General features: G+C 48.5%; 1 protein-coding gene across 4 annotated transcripts in view; it reads right to left on the bottom strand.

Annotated features, from left to right (window-relative positions):
• The window catches only part of GNB3 (G protein subunit beta 3), a 35,702-nt gene that overhangs the window by 248 nt on the left and 16,581 nt on the right, over positions 1-18,873 (bottom strand). For 2 of the 4 annotated variants that reach the window (XM_073311680.1, XM_073311690.1), the window contains 4 exons: positions 2,122-2,284; positions 1,952-2,018; positions 980-1,181; positions 308-524 (listed from right to left, as the gene is read on the bottom strand). In XM_073311680.1, coding sequence (XP_073167781.1) covers positions 308-524; positions 980-1,181; positions 1,952-2,018; positions 2,122-2,284 — 649 coding nt within the window. Of the gene's footprint in view, positions 1-307; positions 525-979; positions 1,182-1,951; positions 2,019-2,121; positions 2,285-12,726; positions 12,896-13,889; positions 14,103-18,873 lie in introns of those variants that run through there. The other 2 variants (XM_073311708.1, XM_073311698.1) reach the window with 2 other exon arrangements.

Genomic DNA, 18,873 nt, shown 5'->3' with positions numbered 1-18,873 from the left:
GGGAATGTGGCCTACGTGCCCGTACGCTGCTATGCACCACGCCAGCTGCGCACATCATCCTAGCAGGCACCTTGTGCATACCTTAGTGCCAAGGGGAGGCATTTCCCTCAGCAGAACTAACCTGCCCTTCCTAGGAAAAGGGTGACTTACCTTCCACAACGGAGAGCCTCTGGGAGAATTGACTCCCCGGCTATTAACCTGCCCCTCCTACAAAAGGGGGCTTTGTCTCCTATGGAGTGACTTGCTGGGGTTCCCAGGCCTCCAGTGCAGTAGGCTGTCTTAACAGGCAACTCCAGAACCCACTCACCCACACGCTCCCCCTTCAGGGAGTCCCAGATGTTGCAGTTGAAGTCATCATATCCAGCGAGCATCAGACGCCCGCTGCGGGAGAAGGCGACTGAGGTGATTCCACAGATGATGCTCTCGTGGGAATAGACGATGAGCTCCTGGTCCGCCCGCAGGTCAAAGAGGCGGCAGGTGGCATCATCTGAACCGGTGCAGATAGCCTCACCATTGGGGAAGAACTGAAGAGGGAGACGGCACCATTCATGCAAGGGACCATAATCCTGTCCCACAGCACCTACTACACCAGCCTGCCCCCTACCCCGGCTCTGACAAAGCCCTGCCATTCCAGCCCAGGGCCCTAGGTAAGGTACTTATCTGGTCCAATTACCATAGAGTCTGAGCATCTTGTAAATGTTGGTGGTTTTACACCCCAGTGAGGTAGGGCAATGCTACTGTCCCCTTTACAGTTGGGGACTGAGGTACAGAGAGACTGAGGAGCTTGTCCAAGGTCACATAGGGCAGGGAACTAAACCCAGATCTTCCAAGTCCCAGGTTAGCACCCAAACCATGTGAGCATCCTTCCTCAGATGGGTGGCTCCCCACACACAGCTATGATCATGCCCCCATGACTGTTTCAGTCCTGGGCCTTAAACACACATATTTGCTGCTCCCCCAGGCTGGACAGGGTACATACACAGATGGCATTGATGTCCGATTCATGCCCTGTGAATGTCTGACGGCAGGTTCCCTCCCGTACGTCCCACAGCTTGGCAGTGGCATCGCAGGCCCCGGAGATAAAGAGTTTGAAGTCTGGAGAGACGGCCAGGCTCATGCAGTCTCCAGTATGACCCATAAACACAGTCTTCTGCTGTCCTGTTTCAATATCCCAGAGCGCGCTGTAAGGGGAGGAGAGAAGAGTCGAGTCCTTAGGGCTACAGCAACAGAAGTGCTAGAGTCTTGTGGCCACGGGAGATGGACCAGCCTTAAGGCTACATTGGGGAGTTTACCCCATTTTAGAAGAAGGGATGGAAACTATGGCCCAGGCTACCTGATGGAAAAAGATACCTTTACCAATCAAGTCAGCTTAACACAACTGGAACCTCCTTATCACATTGTGTCAATACAGCTTATCACCTATACAACCGGGCTACTGGGTTGTGTTGTAGCCTAGGTCTAAAGGCTTGAGCTAATTCTGGCCAGGTCTATGTTAAAAACTTTTGGTAGCACAGCAATATTGCCTAGGGGGTGATTATTGTAATTTTACAAATTTTCTAGTATAGACCTGGCCTCACCTGGAAAGAAAACCACCAAGTTTATTATACAGAAGGAGAGAGGAATCAGCCTCCTCTTTGCAGCTCTCCCATACTTCTCTATGCCTCAGAATTGCTACCCCAAGCATTCAAAAACTGTGGATCATGAGTTTCAAACATAAAAAAAAATTGGGTCTATTTTTGTTGTCATCTGGTTTTTGAGCCTTTAAGATGCACTGGGGTCACATTTTCCAGTTTTCTCTGCAACCATCAGGGCTAAAAACTTGAGATTCTGGCCTAATCCCATGACTTCTGGGATTGGGGCTTTAAGATAAATGCCACATATTGGGGACTTGCAATAAAATAATTAGTTGGTAGCACCAGTGTCTGGTGAGAGGGCGAAGGGAATCACTCACCATGTGGTGTCTCCGGAGCTCGTCACGATATTATTGTCATCCAGGAATCGGCAGCAGGAGAGGTAACCTTAGGGGCAGGAATAATGGGTGATGAGAATAATGGCGGGGGCAGGAGAGTTAGGCTCAGGGGCAGGGATGCCCTGGGCTGCAGAGGTGGGGAGGGTACTCACCTGTGTGGGCCGAGAGCTCCCTGCTCACTTTGACGTTGCCTTCACGAGTCTTGAGATTATAGATAGAGCACATGTTGTCGAGACCCCCACAGGCCACAAAATTCCCTGAGGGGGCGTAGGCACAGGTCATGACCCAGGACGAGCGGAGAGGGATGGCATGAACCTGGGGAGAAATGAAACAGTCCTGGACTTTCCCAGAAAGAGAAAATGAAGGGCACAGGGCAAGAATGCTGCCTGTGAGGGGAGCCACTCCAGTCACAGCCTCTCCCAGCAGGAGGTGCTGTAAGAGGCAGGGTGAGTAAGATGGCTGTAGGGGAAACTCCCGGTTTCAACCTATCCCAGTAGGAGGTGCTTGTGGGTAATTGTACCTTTAAGAGGCTCATGTTATGCAACTCGGAGGCAGTTGGAACTGAGATAGTGAATGAAGCAGATATCTGTAAAGCACTTTGTCTGAGCGATCACTGAGCACCACATGGTACTAGGAGTGAAAAGGCACTTAGACAAGTGAAATAATGGAGTGGTTAAAAGCCCCCACTAGAGCTGAACTGCTGTGGAATTTGGAAGACAACTGGAGAAGGTTCAAAGGGTCCTTCACTCCACATCTACGAGCCATGGATGCCAGTGGAAAGGAAAATCATCAGAAGGAAGCCTCATTTCTGACAATAGCTGGTTCAGAAGTACTTGATGGGTTGAATAGTTTTCAGTTAACTCAGGCAGAGGATGCTAGCTATGAAATCGTAGTACTGGCATTTGAATACTGCACTCCATCTAAAAAATGAGACATATGAGAGATGTTTTTAATCAGAGAGAAGGGAACAAAAGGAAGGCGAAACTATAGAAGAAGATTGTGTGTCTGATCTAAGGCTAAAGAGCCAATCATACAGTTCTGGGGGCTTATCTGAGTCCCTCATAAGAGAACAGGTAGTGTTTGGGATCTGGAACAAACCACAGACAGACTACTAGGAGACTGAACAAATAGAATTTACCAAGCAACAGATGTCACCCAGTCCAGACTGCAGCTCTGACACTGTAGAAATGATAGAGAATCCAAAATACTGCAAGAAAAAAGACCTGAGGCCTAGAGGCATGCAGAACCCACAGTCAGAACCCAGGTCAGAAACAAGAGATCAAAGCTAGCTCAGACACATCCACGTGCTGCAGTCATACCTCCCGACACCCTTAGCGTCAGTACACTCAAATAGAGGAGGTGGCTTTGGCCCGAGTCCATGGGGGTAAAAAGTTTCATGTCTTTATTTAGGGGAGGCCAGTTTTAGCTGAAACTGACCTTAAACCGTTTACTGCCATTGCAAAAAGGGTCTGGCAACCCTCAAGAATACAGAGATTATTTTTTCAAATTAATTTGCAAACGGAATACAAACCTGGGAGAGATTTGGTGCTTGCAGACACTTTCTAGAGCATTTGGCTAAACTGGAGCTAGATTTTGTACATGACTGATGTTGGGGACACTGGGGCATGGCCACTAGGTAACTCGCGGGGATGGAAGACCACGAGTGTCGATGAAGCCCCCTCGCACTAGGCCCAAGTGTCCTTTCCCTTCCCCCCCCCCCCCCCCGCCTGGAGGCACTCGCAGCAGCTATGTGTACTAGGCCCAAGTGTCCTTGGGCCCCCCCCACCTGGAGGCACTCGCAGCAGTTATGCTGAGGATCTGCAACAATATGTTGCAAAGTCAGACTGCCTGAAACTAAACAAGGCCAAACAGGGCAGATATGGAAGAACAATGCTGAATAAAGCAGCTTTATGTATGGTTTAACAGATGGTACAGAGAACAAGGGAACTAGCTGGTAACTGGATTGGCTGGCTATATGGATACGTAGGGCAGCTTGCTATTGGATAAGTATGCTGAAGAAAGGATGTATAAAAGCCTGTGTAACTTCCTGCTCTGTGTGCAGGATTTGAGATTCTATTCTCCCTGTACCTTGTTTGCAGCTGCAAATAAACTTTTCTGCTTCTCCACCCCGTTGTGATTATTGGGTGACGCACACCGGATGACGAACCTTGCTGTTGTTCGCCTCTGGCACTGGCAACAGCTTTTGGCATCCCTGGGTGGGCGACGAGGCTGCTATTTAGCCTTGCCTGGACCCCTCCTGGAGGTCGAGGATTGCAGCGAGAACCGACGCCCAGCACGCACTGGTGAGTTCATCGGGGGCCTTGGAGGAGACGCGATTTGATCGACCCCGGGGGGCACAACGGTGCAACGCACTCATAGTGGAGAAGCAGCTGTGCGTGACTGTGAGGAACCAGTCCCTTGGACATAGGGGAGGAGCAGCTGCGGGCGACGGTGGGGAACCGGTCCCTTGGACAGAGGGGAGGAGCAGCTGCGGGCGACGGTGGGGAACCGGTCCCTTGGATAAGGTAGGAACCTTTTGAAATCCGGATTGTATGCTCTGTTGGAACCTGGGGACGCCCAGAGTTACCCTGTAGGTATGGGACAGGGACAGAGCTCGGGAGGCAGGGCACAGTGTACGCCCCTAGAATGCATTCTAGCAAACTGGAAAGTGTTTGGATCAGATCCAATGACAAAAAGCAAATCGAAAAGGTTTTGTACAGTAGACTGGCCTCAATATTGGCTAGAGGACCAGGAACGGTGGCCACCGGGAGGGTCAATCAATTATAATACGATCCTCCTATTAGTTTTGTTTTGTTAGTGAATGGGTAAATGGAATGAACATCTGTATGCACAAGCGTTTATGGCTTTAAGAGAGATAGAACAGAGCTGTAATTCTGCAGAGCTGTAATTTGACTCTGACTGGTTCGTAGCAGCTAATGTTAGTCCCCAGACCCCCACCTCCACTGTAATGGCAGAGCCGGTGTCCCCTTCGGCCCCAACACCCTCACCTTATAAGGGTAGGATGCCTCGGGTTACAGAGATTGCCCCCTCGGTGGGACTCTATCCTTTGATTACCAAGACTGTTGTGGCTTGCCCAGAGGCAGACGGACGTCAGGCTACCACTGTGCAAGTTTACACTCATGTGCCATTCAATCCAATAGACTTAACAGCTTTTAAAACACAGGCTGGGGAATTCTCAACGAACGCAAGCTGGTTTATTTCAGTCTTTGAGGGGTGCCTCAGTAGTCACAAGCCGGATTGAGACGACTGTAATATCCTCCTGAGAACCCTGTTGTCTGAGGTGGAGTGGAATCAGGTTACAGCTAAGGCAAGGGGAACGTCAGCTTTCAAGAGAAAAAAAAAAGAAAGCTATCTGTCAAGTCCCTACCCCAAGCACTCGTAAACAGCTCAGAGCTTTTCTGGGCATGGCAGGCTTTTGCAGGATATGGATCCCAGAGTTTGGACTATGGGCTAAACCCCTGAACGACTGTGTAAAAGGAGCAGATCATGACCCCTTCTATTGGACCCCAGAGGCTGACAGGGCATTTAAAATCTTGAAAAGGAAGTTGATGGAAGCCCCGGCTCTGGGCCTGCCAGATCTCTCTAAGCCATTTCAGTTGTATGTACACGAACGAAAGGGGGTGGCACTAGGAGTGCTCACACAGCTGTTAGGAGCATGGAGACGTCCCGTGGCCTATTTTTCTAAGCAACTGGATCAGGTTGCAAAGGGTTGGCCAGCATGTTTACGGGCGGTCACAGCCACTGCCCTAGTGCTTGAGAAAGCCGAGAAGCTAACATTGGGAGGGGATATGCAAATCTATACTCCCCATATGGTCTGAGCCCTGCTAGACACCAAGGGTGGGCTCTGGCTCACCCAGGCTCGGATTGCTCGGTATCAGGCTAAGCTGTTAGAGAACTCTGAAGTCACCTTACAGCCTTGCCCCTCCCTTAACCCAGGCACCCTCTTGCCAGAAACAGAGGAACAGAAACATGACTGTTTAGAGATCATAGATGCCCAGTACTCCAGCCATCTGGATTTAAAGGATGTACCCCTCCCAAATGCAGATTATGAGTGGTACACTGATGGTAGCAGTACTGTAATAGATGGGCAAAGGAGGGCGGGTTTTGCTGTTGTGACCCTCCATGACACTGTGGAAGCTGAAGGTTTGCCTGCTGGGACCTCTGGCCAGCTGGCCGAACTAATAGCCCTGACCCGTGCACTTGAACTGCCAAAAGGAAAGCGGGTCAACATTTTTACCAATTCAAAATATGCTTTTGGTGTGCTGCATGCTCATGCTGGCCTATGGAAGCAAAGGGGAATGCTGACAGCCCAAGGCTCCCCAGTCAACTATGAGCCCCAAATCCTCCAGCTTCTAGAAGCCGTACAACTTCCCACAGAAGTGGCGGTGGTACACGGTAAAGCCTATCAAAGGGAAGATCAAGATGTGGCCAGAGGTAACGCCTGGGCAGATAGAGAGGCGAAGCATGCTGCCACCCTGCCATCCCCTCAGGCTGAGAACGCCCATATGCATGCCCTTATCCCATCAGTAGGGGAGCTTCCAACCCCTCAGTACTCTGGGGAGGAGAGACAACTAACTGACAAACTCGGTCTCCAGGAAAAGGAGGGATGGATGGCTCCATTCCCCAGAAGGGAAGGTCCTCCTACCAAAGGGCCTGATCCGGCCGGTGCTGCAGAAACTACATCAAATCACTCATGCTGGCAGGGAAGCACTTATCCAACTAATGGGAAAATACTTTATCACTTCCGACCCCTGGCTGATCAGGTACAAGTGGACTGCTTAGTCTGCCAAAAGAATAACCCCCAACCGGGACATCCTGTGCCACCAGCTGCCCTAGAACCCACTCTGGGCCCCGGACAAGTGTGGCAAATAGACTTTACTGAGTTTCCTCGGACCCAAGGGCTCAAATATCTCCTTGTTATAGTGGGTCGGTTCAGCGGATGGCCAGAAGCCTTCCCATGCTGTAATTGCACTGCCAGAACAGTGGCCCTCAAGTCTGTTAAGGAGATCATTCCTCGCTTTGGACTCCCCCAGTGGATGGAATCTGACAACGGGACACACTTCACGTCAAAAATCATTCAAAGCATCTCACATGCCTTACAGATCCCCTGGAAACTCCATACGCCCTGGAGACCGCAAGCCAGTGGGGTAGTGGAGCGTACCAATCAGACCCTTAAACGACATCTCTCAAAAGTGTGCCAAGAAGCCGCACTGCGATGGCCTGATGCTTTGCCCCTCGTCCTACTCCTGATCCGCGTTCTCCCAAAGGGTAGATCAGGGCTTAGTTCGTTTGAAATTATGTTTGGAAGGGCATGGCCTATGAATGGCACCCCGGTTCTGTCAGGGGAATGGGAGTTGGGTAATGGTTTTTTGTCACAGTATATGTGTTCCCTGTCTGCTGTTCTCTTGTCTCTTCACAGGTATACCAAGGATTCCCAGTCTGTCCCCTTGGACTCTCCCGTTCACTCCTTACAGCCCGGTGACTCTGTGCTTGTTCGCACCTGGAAAGACGAGCCTCTCCAGGAAAAGTGGAAAGGACCCTATACCGTCCTGCTGATCTCCCATACAGTGGCAAAGATCGAGGGACACAAGAACTGGATCCATCACTCTCGTCTGAAGGCAGTACCTGCCCCCTCGTCAGCAGAACAGTGGACCGTCCAACCTGCTGACTCCTCATCTAGTGACAATCTCGGGCCAAAGCTACTGTTTATGAGACACAGATAGCGGGCACCTTGATGCCTAAATGGGCCCACCCAGGTACTGGAGACCCTGGGTTGGGAAGACTCTGGTCATAATTAATTGGGTAGAATCATAGAATATCAGGGTTGGAAGGGACCTCAGGAGGTCATCTAGTCCAACCCCCTGCTTGAAGCAGGACCAATTCCCAGTTAAATCATCCCAGCCAGGGCTTTGTCAAGCCTGACCTTAAAAACTTCTAAGGAAGGAGATTCCACCACCTCCCTAGGCAACGCATTCCAGTGTTTCACCACCCTCTTAGTGAAAAAGTTTTTCCTAATATCCAACCTAAACCTCCCCCACTGCAACTTGAGTAACATTGTTATTGGGTAACATTGTTATTCTCTGTATTATTTCCAAACTGTGCATATCGGGAGCATAACTCCTTTGTTTCGCTTGTGCATCATGTTGCTACTTTAACAAACCAGACTGATTGCTGGGTATGTGCTCCAACTGCACTGTCCCCTAAAACGGGAATGCCCCTTGACATGCTGCCCCTGACCCTAGCAGAATTAGCCGCACCAAAGAGCGGGAAAGAATGGACTCGCCGTTCTGAAACAAGACCACTTTACAGGAAGCCACTGTGGAAGTATAACATTGTATAAGTATAGCGTTGTATAAGGGGACATGCTGGATACATTGTATATGAGAGGCCATGCCAAAACATGTTACAAAGTATCTGAGGGAGCACATGTAGGGACAGTTAGCTTTTGAATGGAGAAGCAATTAAGATAGAGCCAGCATGTCTAAGAAGCAGGCATCAGAATGGAAGGTGTGAAGGGCAATTAGTTAAGTTAACTGGAAGCTGTTAAAGAAGATTGTTAAGGGTGGCAGGTAATTGAAGATACATGACTGGTCTCAGGGATCTCGCAGGGTGGTGACTAAAATCTTTTTCTTCTTTTGTTTGTAACTTCTCTGTAACTTGTTCTCCAAAAACTGTATAAATTAAGAGACACAAGCCCCACTCGGGGGGCTCACTTCTAAATGTATTAGCAGAGCAGCTTTGCTAATAAAACAGAGTGGTCTGATAAATTGTGAGTCTGAGTCAAACTTTGACAATTTGGAGGTCCCACCGAGATGGCAAGCGGCTTCACTGAGGCTGTGTGATCCCTGACTGCCTTGCAGGACGATCGTGGCAGTCGGCGCCTGGACGCTTAGTCCAAGCGATCCTCCACAAGACAGAAAGGTACACAGCAGCAGCGCAGTCTACGCCATTGAACTTGTTGGTTCCCACTCTGTTCGGGTAGGGGTCCTTGGATCCAGCTTCTGGAATCAGACGTCTCAGGTAATTATTATTTTTGTGCTTTAACCGGTTTGAGGACTGTCTTGTCTTTGTGTCTATCTGTCTTCTCCGTGGTGTGTGTGTGAATCTGGGAGCCATCTCTGTCCGGAGACTGGCTGACCAAGGGGTCCCCGTCCCCACGGTCTGAATGAGTGGAATCTGCACAGCTGCAGCCGCACCACGCCTTGGGTATAACCCCTGGTGTGAAAGCAAGGGCAGTTGAGGCAGTAGCCTGTGGGCTCCTTTCTGTGTGTTGCACCGGATACCGCTCTGCTGAGCCCGAATTTCCTTCTTGTGTGAGTGCTGTGTGAAGTCCTCCTGGATGGGTAATCAGAAGTCTAAGGTAGAACAGTTCCCTAAGGGAACTCCAGCTTATTTTATGTATTTTAGGAGGGGTCCAGACTCTTGTAGGTTTCTTGAAAAATGGTCCAAATTAGCTCTAGAGAACCCCAAATTGCAGTGGCCACTGTTAGGTTCTTGGGACAAGGATCGAGTGGACGCTTTAAAAAGCAAACTCGTCCTCCCAAAAACCAAATTGGAGAGAGGAGAAGTAGACTGCTTCATGCAGTGGTGGGAAGAGGCAAATCGTAGATGGACTGAGTCAAAACTCACCTCTCTTAAAAATTCTATCAAAAAACTAACAGTTTAATTGGATGCAGTCTCTCCCACCACTAGTCCGAGCGCTCCCCTTTGCCCAGTCCTGTGCAATGATCCGGATCAAACCCGACCCCCACCATACTCCTGCGCAAATAAGAAATCAGAAAAGGAAAAATCTTCAGTGACTACAGATAATGAAAGTGAAGAAGATACCCTCATTGGCCTCGCAGCGCTGCAAAATATTATGAAGAAGAAATCCAAAGCAGACTGCAAAGATTCTCTTGACATCTCTTCTTGGAAAAGAGAACCTGATGGGAGGTTAATGAGAGACTCTGATCAAACTGTTGTGGCACCCTTATGAGTCCTTAAGATGGGAGAAAGTGAGTCCATATGGGATTATAAGCCCTGGACTTGTACGGACCTTTTATCTATAGTTAAAAGTTTTCCCAAACCACAGGAAAACTCTGTCAAATTTGCTGAGGAGTTTCTGTTAATCTGTGAAACCTATGAACCCTCTGAGACAGATCTCCTCCAACTGTGTAAATTGTTAGCTCCTGCCAGTTATTATGAAAAATGGTTGGCTGCCGCAGACTGGCCAGCTGAGGCATGCCACTCAACCATAGAAAGTACTGGCTCAGATTCAGCATACAGAGACTGGTGTATGGCTCTTTGGAAGCGCCTGCATCAAGCCATTCCCAAAGTGTGGTCTCCTAAAACAAACTGGACAGCAATACGTTGCTGTAAGCAAGGGCAAGGAGAAAGCCCAGGTGACTATAGGTCCCGGCTAACTGATATTTTCCTACAACATTCAGGAATACAAGAGCCTGACGTAAATGGGCAGGGGGCCTTGGCACATGCATTTGTTGATGGTCTTCTCCCTGCCACAGGCAGCATGTTAAAATGAATAAGTGTGGGATGGGAAACTGAAACCATGGACAAATTGCTGGCAGTAGCAGAGCATTGCCACCGCACTTTAAAAGGAAAGGAGGAACAGTCCTCCGAAAAGTTAATGGCTCTGCAGATACAGCATTATTCAGGACTAAGCAGACCACACCGGGGACAGGGACGGGGTTGCAGAAGGGGGCGGGGGGCTGGATTAACTGGGGTTTGTAACTACTGTAAACAGCCTGGACACTGGAAAAAGGAGTGTCCAAGACGACCTAATAATTGTATGGGAAATCAAGTGAACCCCCCGCTGGTTCCTCCAGCTGATCCCCAACCCTATTTTTCACCCCAACAATGATGGGATGCTGGGGAACCTCACAAAGTTTTAGCTCCCTTATTACCTCTGTCCCCTACTGGAGAATGTGTCCTGACTGTAAATGATCTCTCTCTCCCTTTCCTTGTTGATACTGGAGCTTCTCTTTCTACAATCCGCACCACTGACTTGCCTGGGGTTCCCCGATCTGGAAAATCTGTTTCTGCTGTTGGCATTACAGGGATCCCTACCTCTTTTCCCCTCTCAAAACCTTTGTCTGTTCAGGTCGGTCCCCTCTCTGAGGAGCATGCATTCCTCCTCTCTGATTCCACCCCTGCAAACCTTCTGGGACGGGACTTGCTATGCAAACTTGGCTGTTCTATTTACTGCTCCCCAGATGGTGTCTATCTGCAAATCCCTCAGTCTTCCTTATAAAAAGAAAAGGAGTACTTGTGGCACCTTAGAGACTAACCAGTTTATTAGAGCATAAGCTTTCGTGAGCTACAGCTCACTTCCTCAGATGCATATCGTGGAAACTGCAGCAGGCTTTATATATACACAGAGAATATGAAACAATACCTACTCCCACCCCACTGTCCTGCTGGTAATAGCTTATCTAAAGTGATCATCAGGTGGGCCATTTCCAGCACAAATCCAGGTTTTCTCACCCTCCACCCCCCCCCACCACAAATTCACTCTCCTGCTGGTGATAGCCCATCCAAAGTGACAACTCTTTACACAATGTGCATGACAATCAAGTTGGGCTATTTCCTGCACAAATCCAGGTTTTCTCACATCCCCCCCACCCCCATACAGACACAAACTCACTCTCCTGCTGGTAATAGCTCATCCAAACTGACCACTCTTCAAGTTTAAATCCAAGTTAAACCAGAACATCTGTGGGGGGGGGGTAGGAAAAAACAAGAGGAAACAGGCTACCTTGCATAATGACTTAGCCACGGCTAAGTCATTATGCAAGGTAGCCTGTTTCCTCTTGTTTTTTCCTACCCCCCCCCCCACAGATGTTCTGGTTTAACTTGGATTTAAACTTGAAGAGTGGTCAGTTTGGATGAGCTATTACCAGCAGGAGAGTGAGTTTGTGTCTGTATGGGGGTGGGGGGGATGTGAGAAAACCTGGATTTGTGCAGGAAATAGCCCAACTTGATTGTCATGCACATTGTGTAAAGAGTTGTCACTTTGGATGGGCTATCACCAGCAGGAGAGTGAATTTGTGGGGGTGGGGTGGGGGGGTGGAGGGTGAGAAAACCTGGATTTGTGCTGGAAATGGCCCACCTGATGATCACTTTAGATAAGCTATTACCAGCAGGACAGTGGGGTGGGAGTAGGTATTGTTTCATATTCTCTGTGTATATATAAAGCCTGCTGCAGTTTCCACGATATGCATCTGAGGAAGTGAGCTGTAGCTCACGAAAGCTTATGCTCTAATAAATTGGTTAGTCTCTAAGGTGCCACAAGTACTCCTTTTCTTTTTGCGAATACAGACTAACACGGCTGTTACTCTGAAACCAGTCTTCCTTATGTGATTCTGTAGCCTCCCTGCTGTCTGAAACTTCCCTCTCCGCTCCGGTCCCTTGCTGTCCCTTAACTCCGTCCCTAGAGCACCTAATCTCTCAGGTTCCTTCCTCCCTATGGCCATCTCACCCATCTGAAGTGGGCCGATTAAATACTGACCCAGTTTGGATTACTGTAGACTATTCCAAACCTCTGCCTCACCTGTCTCAGTATCCTTTGAATCCTGAGGCAGAGGCTGGGATTGCTCCAGTTATATCTGCATTAAAAGAACAAGGAATTATTGTCCCTTGTTCCAGCCCCTGTAACACCCCTATCCTCCCAGTTCAAAAGGCTGATGGCAAATCGCCATGATTTGCCCAAGACCTTTGAGCTATTAACCGTATTGTCATACCTTCTTTTCCAGTGGTTCCTAACCCTGCTACATGGTGTTTCGCATGTCGAAAAGGAGGGGATGGTCTCTGCTATGAGTAAGGCAGGGTGGTGGGCTCCCCATTTCAGCTCCTTTGCAACCCGCCACTGTGCCGCTTGTGTTACTTGTCAAAGCCACAATGTAGGCAAATCTGTAAAAGTAACACAAGGGTTCCGGGGTTTGCTTCAAGCACCTTTCCTACACTGGCAACTTGATTTTGTACAAATGACAAAGTGTCAGAAATATGAATTCATTTTAGTTATAATAGGTCTGTTTTCGGGTGGGATTGAAGCCTTTCCCTGTCGCAAAGCTGATTCATTGTCCGTTGCAAAATGTCTGTTAAACCACATTATCCCTACCAAGGGAATTCCTGCCACTTTGTCTAGTGACCGGGGAACACATTTTACTGGAAAAATTGTTCAACATCTAAACCAGGTATTACATGTCACCCACCTGTTGCACTGCCCTTACCATCCACAGAGTGCAGGGGCAGTTGAAAGGCAAAATGGTGTGCTTAAAAATAAGCTGGCAAAAATCTGTAGTTCCACAGGGTTAAACTGGCCAGCTGCTTTACCACTGGCCCTTACAGAAATTCAGTCATCCCCATGCCAGAGACACAAATTGAGTCCATTTGAAATCATCATGGGATGCCCTATGCGAACAATGGCTACTATTACCCCAGCCCCAGACCTAAACCTAACTCACAGCACGCTCCTCCAGTACTGCAAAGGGTTAATGCAAGCTGTGAGCTCCTTCCATTCGCAGGTGCGAGCAGCTTGGCCCACGGAACCCACCTCTGCTGCCTGTCACACTCTGAGCCTGGTGATTGGGTCTACCTGCAGCACCACCTTCAGAAGCACACCTTGGAACCCCGGTGGAAGGGTCCATACCAGGTACTGCTCACCACCCAGACAGCAGTGAAATTATCCGGCATCGCTGCACGGATCCACGCCTCACAGTGTAAGCCAGCGCCACCTCAAGGGGACCAAGCACCTCTGCAAGACCACGCAGAACCAGCTTCAACCCCAGAAGACAAAGAGGAACACCCTGCAATACCTTACAATCTGCGCTCTCATTAGGGTTGCCAGAAGCAGAGGGTAAGCAGACAGCAGGACCCAACAAACAAGAAGTAGTAGTGAGCCTACCGCCTGGTGGACGTAAAACCGTGACTGCGGTTCCCTCGAAAGGGGTTGTCGGAACCAGAAAGGGTCCTGCTTCCAACATGTGTCCTTTGAGAAGCTTAATCCTCAGCTACTGTGTCCTGAGGGTCTGGGGAATCCAGAGTGACAGTGACAATTCTTTCATCCAACAACAGGTGCAGATAGCCCAGATCCTGAATATTTCTAATTGCTGGGTCTGCAGCCACATCCCAGCTCACTTACAAGCTAGTATCCCCACCATGGCAATCCCTTTGAATTCCTCAAAGCTTGCTGGAGAACCCTATCTACTTAAAAGGACATGGAAGGAAAATGACACTTGGGGGCTGGGAAAAACATATGTTCCTAAACTTATAAGTGTGGTGAAAGGAAATGGCCACTGGTGCTGGGTGTGTAATGGGACAGGGCTGAATCTAGGGAGGAGCAGCTGTCTCCAATACATTGTGTCCCATGGTGTATGGGACTATTCAAACAAGGTTGGAGAATGGCGAACCGGGTATGGAAAGATAAACTTCCTCTCAACCTGGGATCAAACCAAAGATTCAATCTCTTGCTCCCCCTACAGCCTCCCAGTGAAAATCATCCTGTGCCCTTTGGGGGATACTATTCCTCCTTCGTAAATTCTTACATGTCAAAGGGTTGCAGTCAACCCTTCCCAGCTTTAATGGGACATCATTGGGTTTGTGGGGAAAATGCTTACACTGTGTGACCAGCAAATTGGTCAGGTATCTGTTATCCTGCTCAGCTTTTCCCACAATTCCGGGTGCTTCAATCCCTCCCATGAAATCGCCTCCGTAATTTCAGGTGAAAAAGGAGGGACTTGCCAGATGCTAAATGGTATGTGGATAACATAAGCCCCCTAACTTGGGAAGAAGCTGTTGGCATTTCTTTAGTCCCAGTAGGGGGGGTAATCCACCATGCAAAAAGGCTTTTAAGGTTACAAGCGGTGGTTGAGATCATGGCCAATGAAACAGGAGAGAGCTTAAAAGCTCTAGCCAAAGAAGCAGGAGCAGTCCGACAAGTGGCCCTCCAAAACCGTCGGGCATTAGATATAATACTGGCAGCCAAAGGAAGGACCTGTGCTCTAATTGGAACAGAATGCTGTGTATACATACCTGATAATACTAATGAGATAATAAATCGTGCTAGCCATCTGGAGCAAATTGCATACCTTCCCCCACGAAGAACCAAGTTCCTTGTGGAAATGGATAAGTAACTTATTCAATTTCTCTAGTCTGGGAAACTGGTTGTTTCAAGGAATCCTGACTATCCTATTTGGAATTCTAATAATCTTTGTGTGTTTTCAATTGATTTCTTGTTGTATCCAAAACTGCACAAGACACACCATCCATCAGGTTACCCCCAACCAGAGTGCTAATCTAATGTTGTTAAATGTCACCAGTGAAAGTAATGAAAAAGAATGATTGATGTATAGAATCCAGTAAGTCATTGGTCATGGGCGTAGCCTTGACCAAAAGGGGGGGATTGTGGAAGTATAACATTGTATAAGGGGACATGCTGGATACATTGTATATGAGAGGGCATGCCAAAACATGTTACAAAGTATCTGAGGGAGCACATGTAGGGACAGTTAGCTTTTGAATGGAGAAGCAATTAAGATAGAGCCAGCACGTCTAAGAAGCAGGCATCAGAATGGAAGGTGTGAAGGGCAATTAGTTAAGTTAACTGGAAGCTGTTAAAGGAGATTGTTAAGGGTGGCAGGTAATTGAAGTTACGTGACTGGTCTCAGGGATCTCGCAGGGTGGTGACTAAAATCTTTTTCTTCTTTTGTCTGTAACTTCTCTGTAACTTGTTCTCCAAAAAACTGTATAAATTAAGAGACACAAGCCCCACTCAGGGGGCTCACTTCTAAATGTATTAGCAGAGCAGCTTTGCTAATAAAACAGAGTGGTCTGATAAATTGAGAGTCTGAGTCAAACTTTGACAGGATGGAAGACCACGAGTGTCAATGAAGCCCCCGCACACTAGGCCCAAGTGTCCTTGCCCCCCTCCCCCCCGCCTGGAGGCACTCGCAGCAGTTATGCTGAGGATCTGCAACAATATGTTGCAAAGTCAGACTGCCTGAAACTAAACAAGGCCAAACAGGGCAGATATGGAAGAACAATGCTGAATAAAGCAGCTTTATGTATGGTTTAACAGATGGCACAGAGAACAAGTTAACAAGCTGGTAACTGGATTGGCTGGCTATATGGATATTTAGGGCAGCTTGCTATTGGATAAGTATGCTGAAGAAAGGATGTATAAAAGCCTGTGTAACTTCCTGCTCTGTGTGCAGGATTTGAGATTCTATTCTCCCTGTACCTTGTTTGCAGCTGCAAATAAACTTTTCTGCTTCTCCACTCTGTTGTGATTATTGGGTGACGCATACCGGGCAATGAACCTTGCTGTTGTTCACCTCTGGCACTGGGTGTCAGCAACAGGGAAGAAAGGTAAGCAGCAGGATATGGACCCTGGATTTCAGGAAAGCAGACTTCGACTCCCTCAGGGAACGGATGGGTAGGATCCCCTGGGGGACTAACATGAAGGGGAAAGGAGTCCAGGAGAGCTGGCTGTATTTCAAGGAATCCCTGTTGCGGTTACAGGGACAAACCATCCCGATGTGTCGAAAGAATAGTAAATATGGCAGGCGACCAGCTTGGCTTAACGGTGAAATCCTAGCGGATCTTAAACATAAAAAAGAAGCTTACAAGAAGTGGAAGGTTGGACATATGACCAGGGAAGAGTATAAAAATATTGCTTGGGCATGTAGGAATGAAATCAGGAGGGCCAAATCGCACCTGGAGCTGCAGCTAGCAAGAGATGTCAAGAGTAACAAGAAGGGTTTCCTCAGGTATGTTGGCAACAAGAAGAAAGCCAAGGAAAGTGTGGGCCCCTTACTGAATGAGGGAGGCAACCTAGTGACAGAGGATGTGGAAAAAGCTAATGTACTCAATGCTTTTTTTGCCTCTGTCTTCACTAACAAGGTCAGCTCCCAGACTGCTGCGCTGGGCATCACAAAATGGGGAAGAGATGGCCAGCCCTCTGTGGAGAAAGAGGTGGTTAGGGACTATTTAGAAAAGCTGGACATGCACAAGTCCATGGGGCCGGACGAGTTGCATCCGAGAGTGCTAAAGGAATTGGCGGCTGTGATTGCAAAGCCATTGGACATTATCTTTGAAAACTCATGGGGAACGGGGGAAGTCCCGGATGACTGGAAAAAGGCTAATGTAGTTCCAATCTTTAAAAAAGGGAAGAAGGAGGATCCTGGGAACTACAGGCCAGTCAGCCTCACTTCAGTCCCCGGAAAAATCATGGAGCAGGTCCTCAAAGAATCAATCCTGAAGCACTTACATGAGAGGAAAGTGATCAGGAACAGTCAGCATGGATTCACCAAGGGAAGGTCATGCCTGACTAATCTAATCGCCTTCTATGATGAGATTGCTGGTTCTGTGGATGAAGGGAAAGCAGTGGATGTATTGTTTCTTGACTTTAGCAAAGCTTTTGACACGGTCTCCCACAGTATTCTTGTCAGCAAGTTAAAGAAGTACGGGCTGGATGAATGCACTATAAGGTGGGTAGAAAGTTGGCTAGATTGTCGGGCTCAACGGGCAGTGATCAATGGCTCCATGTCTAGTTGGCAGCCGGTGTCAAGTGGAGTGCCCCAGGGGTCGGTCCTGGGGCCAGTTTTGTTCAATATCTTCATAAATGATCTGGAGGATGGTGTGGATTGCACTCTCAGCAAATTTGCGGATGATACTAAACTAGGAGGAGTGGTAGATATGCTGGAGGGCAGGGATAGGACACAGAGGGACCTAGACAAATTGGAGGATTGGGCCAAAAGAAATCTGATGAGATTCAATAAGGATAAGTGCAGGGTCCTGCACTTAGGACAGAAGAACCCAATGCACAGCTACAGACTAGGGACCGAATGGCCAGGCAGCAGTTCTGCGGAAAAGGACCTAAGGGTGACAGTGGACGAGAAGCTGGATATGAGTCAGCAGTGTGCCCTTGTTGCCAAGAAGGCCAATGGCATTTTGGGATGTATAAGTAGGGGCATAGCGAGCAGATCGAGGGACGTGATCGTCCCCCTCTATTCAACATTGGTGAGGCCTCATCTGGAGTACTGTGTCCAGTTTTGGGCCCCACACTATAAGAAGGATGTGGATAAATTGGAAAGAGTCCAGCGAAGGGCAACAAAAATGATTAGGGGTCTGGAACACATGAGTTATGAGGAGAGGCTGAGGGAACTGGGATTGTTTAGTCTGCAGAAGAGAAGAATGAGGGGGGATTTGATAGCTGCTTTCAACTACCTGAGAGGTGGTTCCAGAGCGGATGGTTCTAGACTATTCTCAGTGGTAGAAGAGGACAGGACAAGGACTAATGGTTTCAAGTTGTAGTGGGGGAGGTTTAGGTTGGATATTAGGAAAAACTTTTTCACTAGGAGGGTGGTGAAACACTGGAATGCGTTACCTAGGGAGGTGGTGGAATCTCCTTCCTTAGAAGTTTTTAAGGTCAGGCTTGACAAAGCCCTGGCTGGGATGATTTAATTGGGGATGGGTCCTGCTTTTGAGCAGGGGGTTGGACTAGATGACCTCCTGAGGTCCCTTCCAACCCTGATATTCTATGATTCTATGAACACTGATAAAAAAAAAACACTTGCCTGGATGAATGTGGCCAGTGATTGCTAGAGCCACTGGCTCAGCATGAGCCCCTGCAGAAGGGGATTAAGGCTATTAGCACAGGGTGGCTGGGATAGCATATGCACAGACCCCCTATCATCAATTTAAAAATGTAAACATTTAATAGGTGGGCACTGGAGGCAGGAATCATGGGTAAATGTCAGCATAGTGACACTGAATGAGAGGTGATAGGGTGGGGATTGATGGTGGGGGGTGGATGGTGAAGGGCCTTGAAAGCAGCTTATGTTTGATGTGCTAGAGAATGGGGAGCAAGTGGAGGGATTCAAAGAGAG

Source organism: Lepidochelys kempii, chromosome 1 (assembly GCF_965140265.1).
Source record: "Lepidochelys kempii isolate rLepKem1 chromosome 1, rLepKem1.hap2, whole genome shotgun sequence".
NCBI classification, from domain to species: Eukaryota; Metazoa; Chordata; order Testudines; family Cheloniidae; genus Lepidochelys; species Lepidochelys kempii.
The sequence above is the reverse complement of the archived record's forward strand: the minus strand, read 5'-3'. Positions and strand labels throughout refer to the sequence as shown.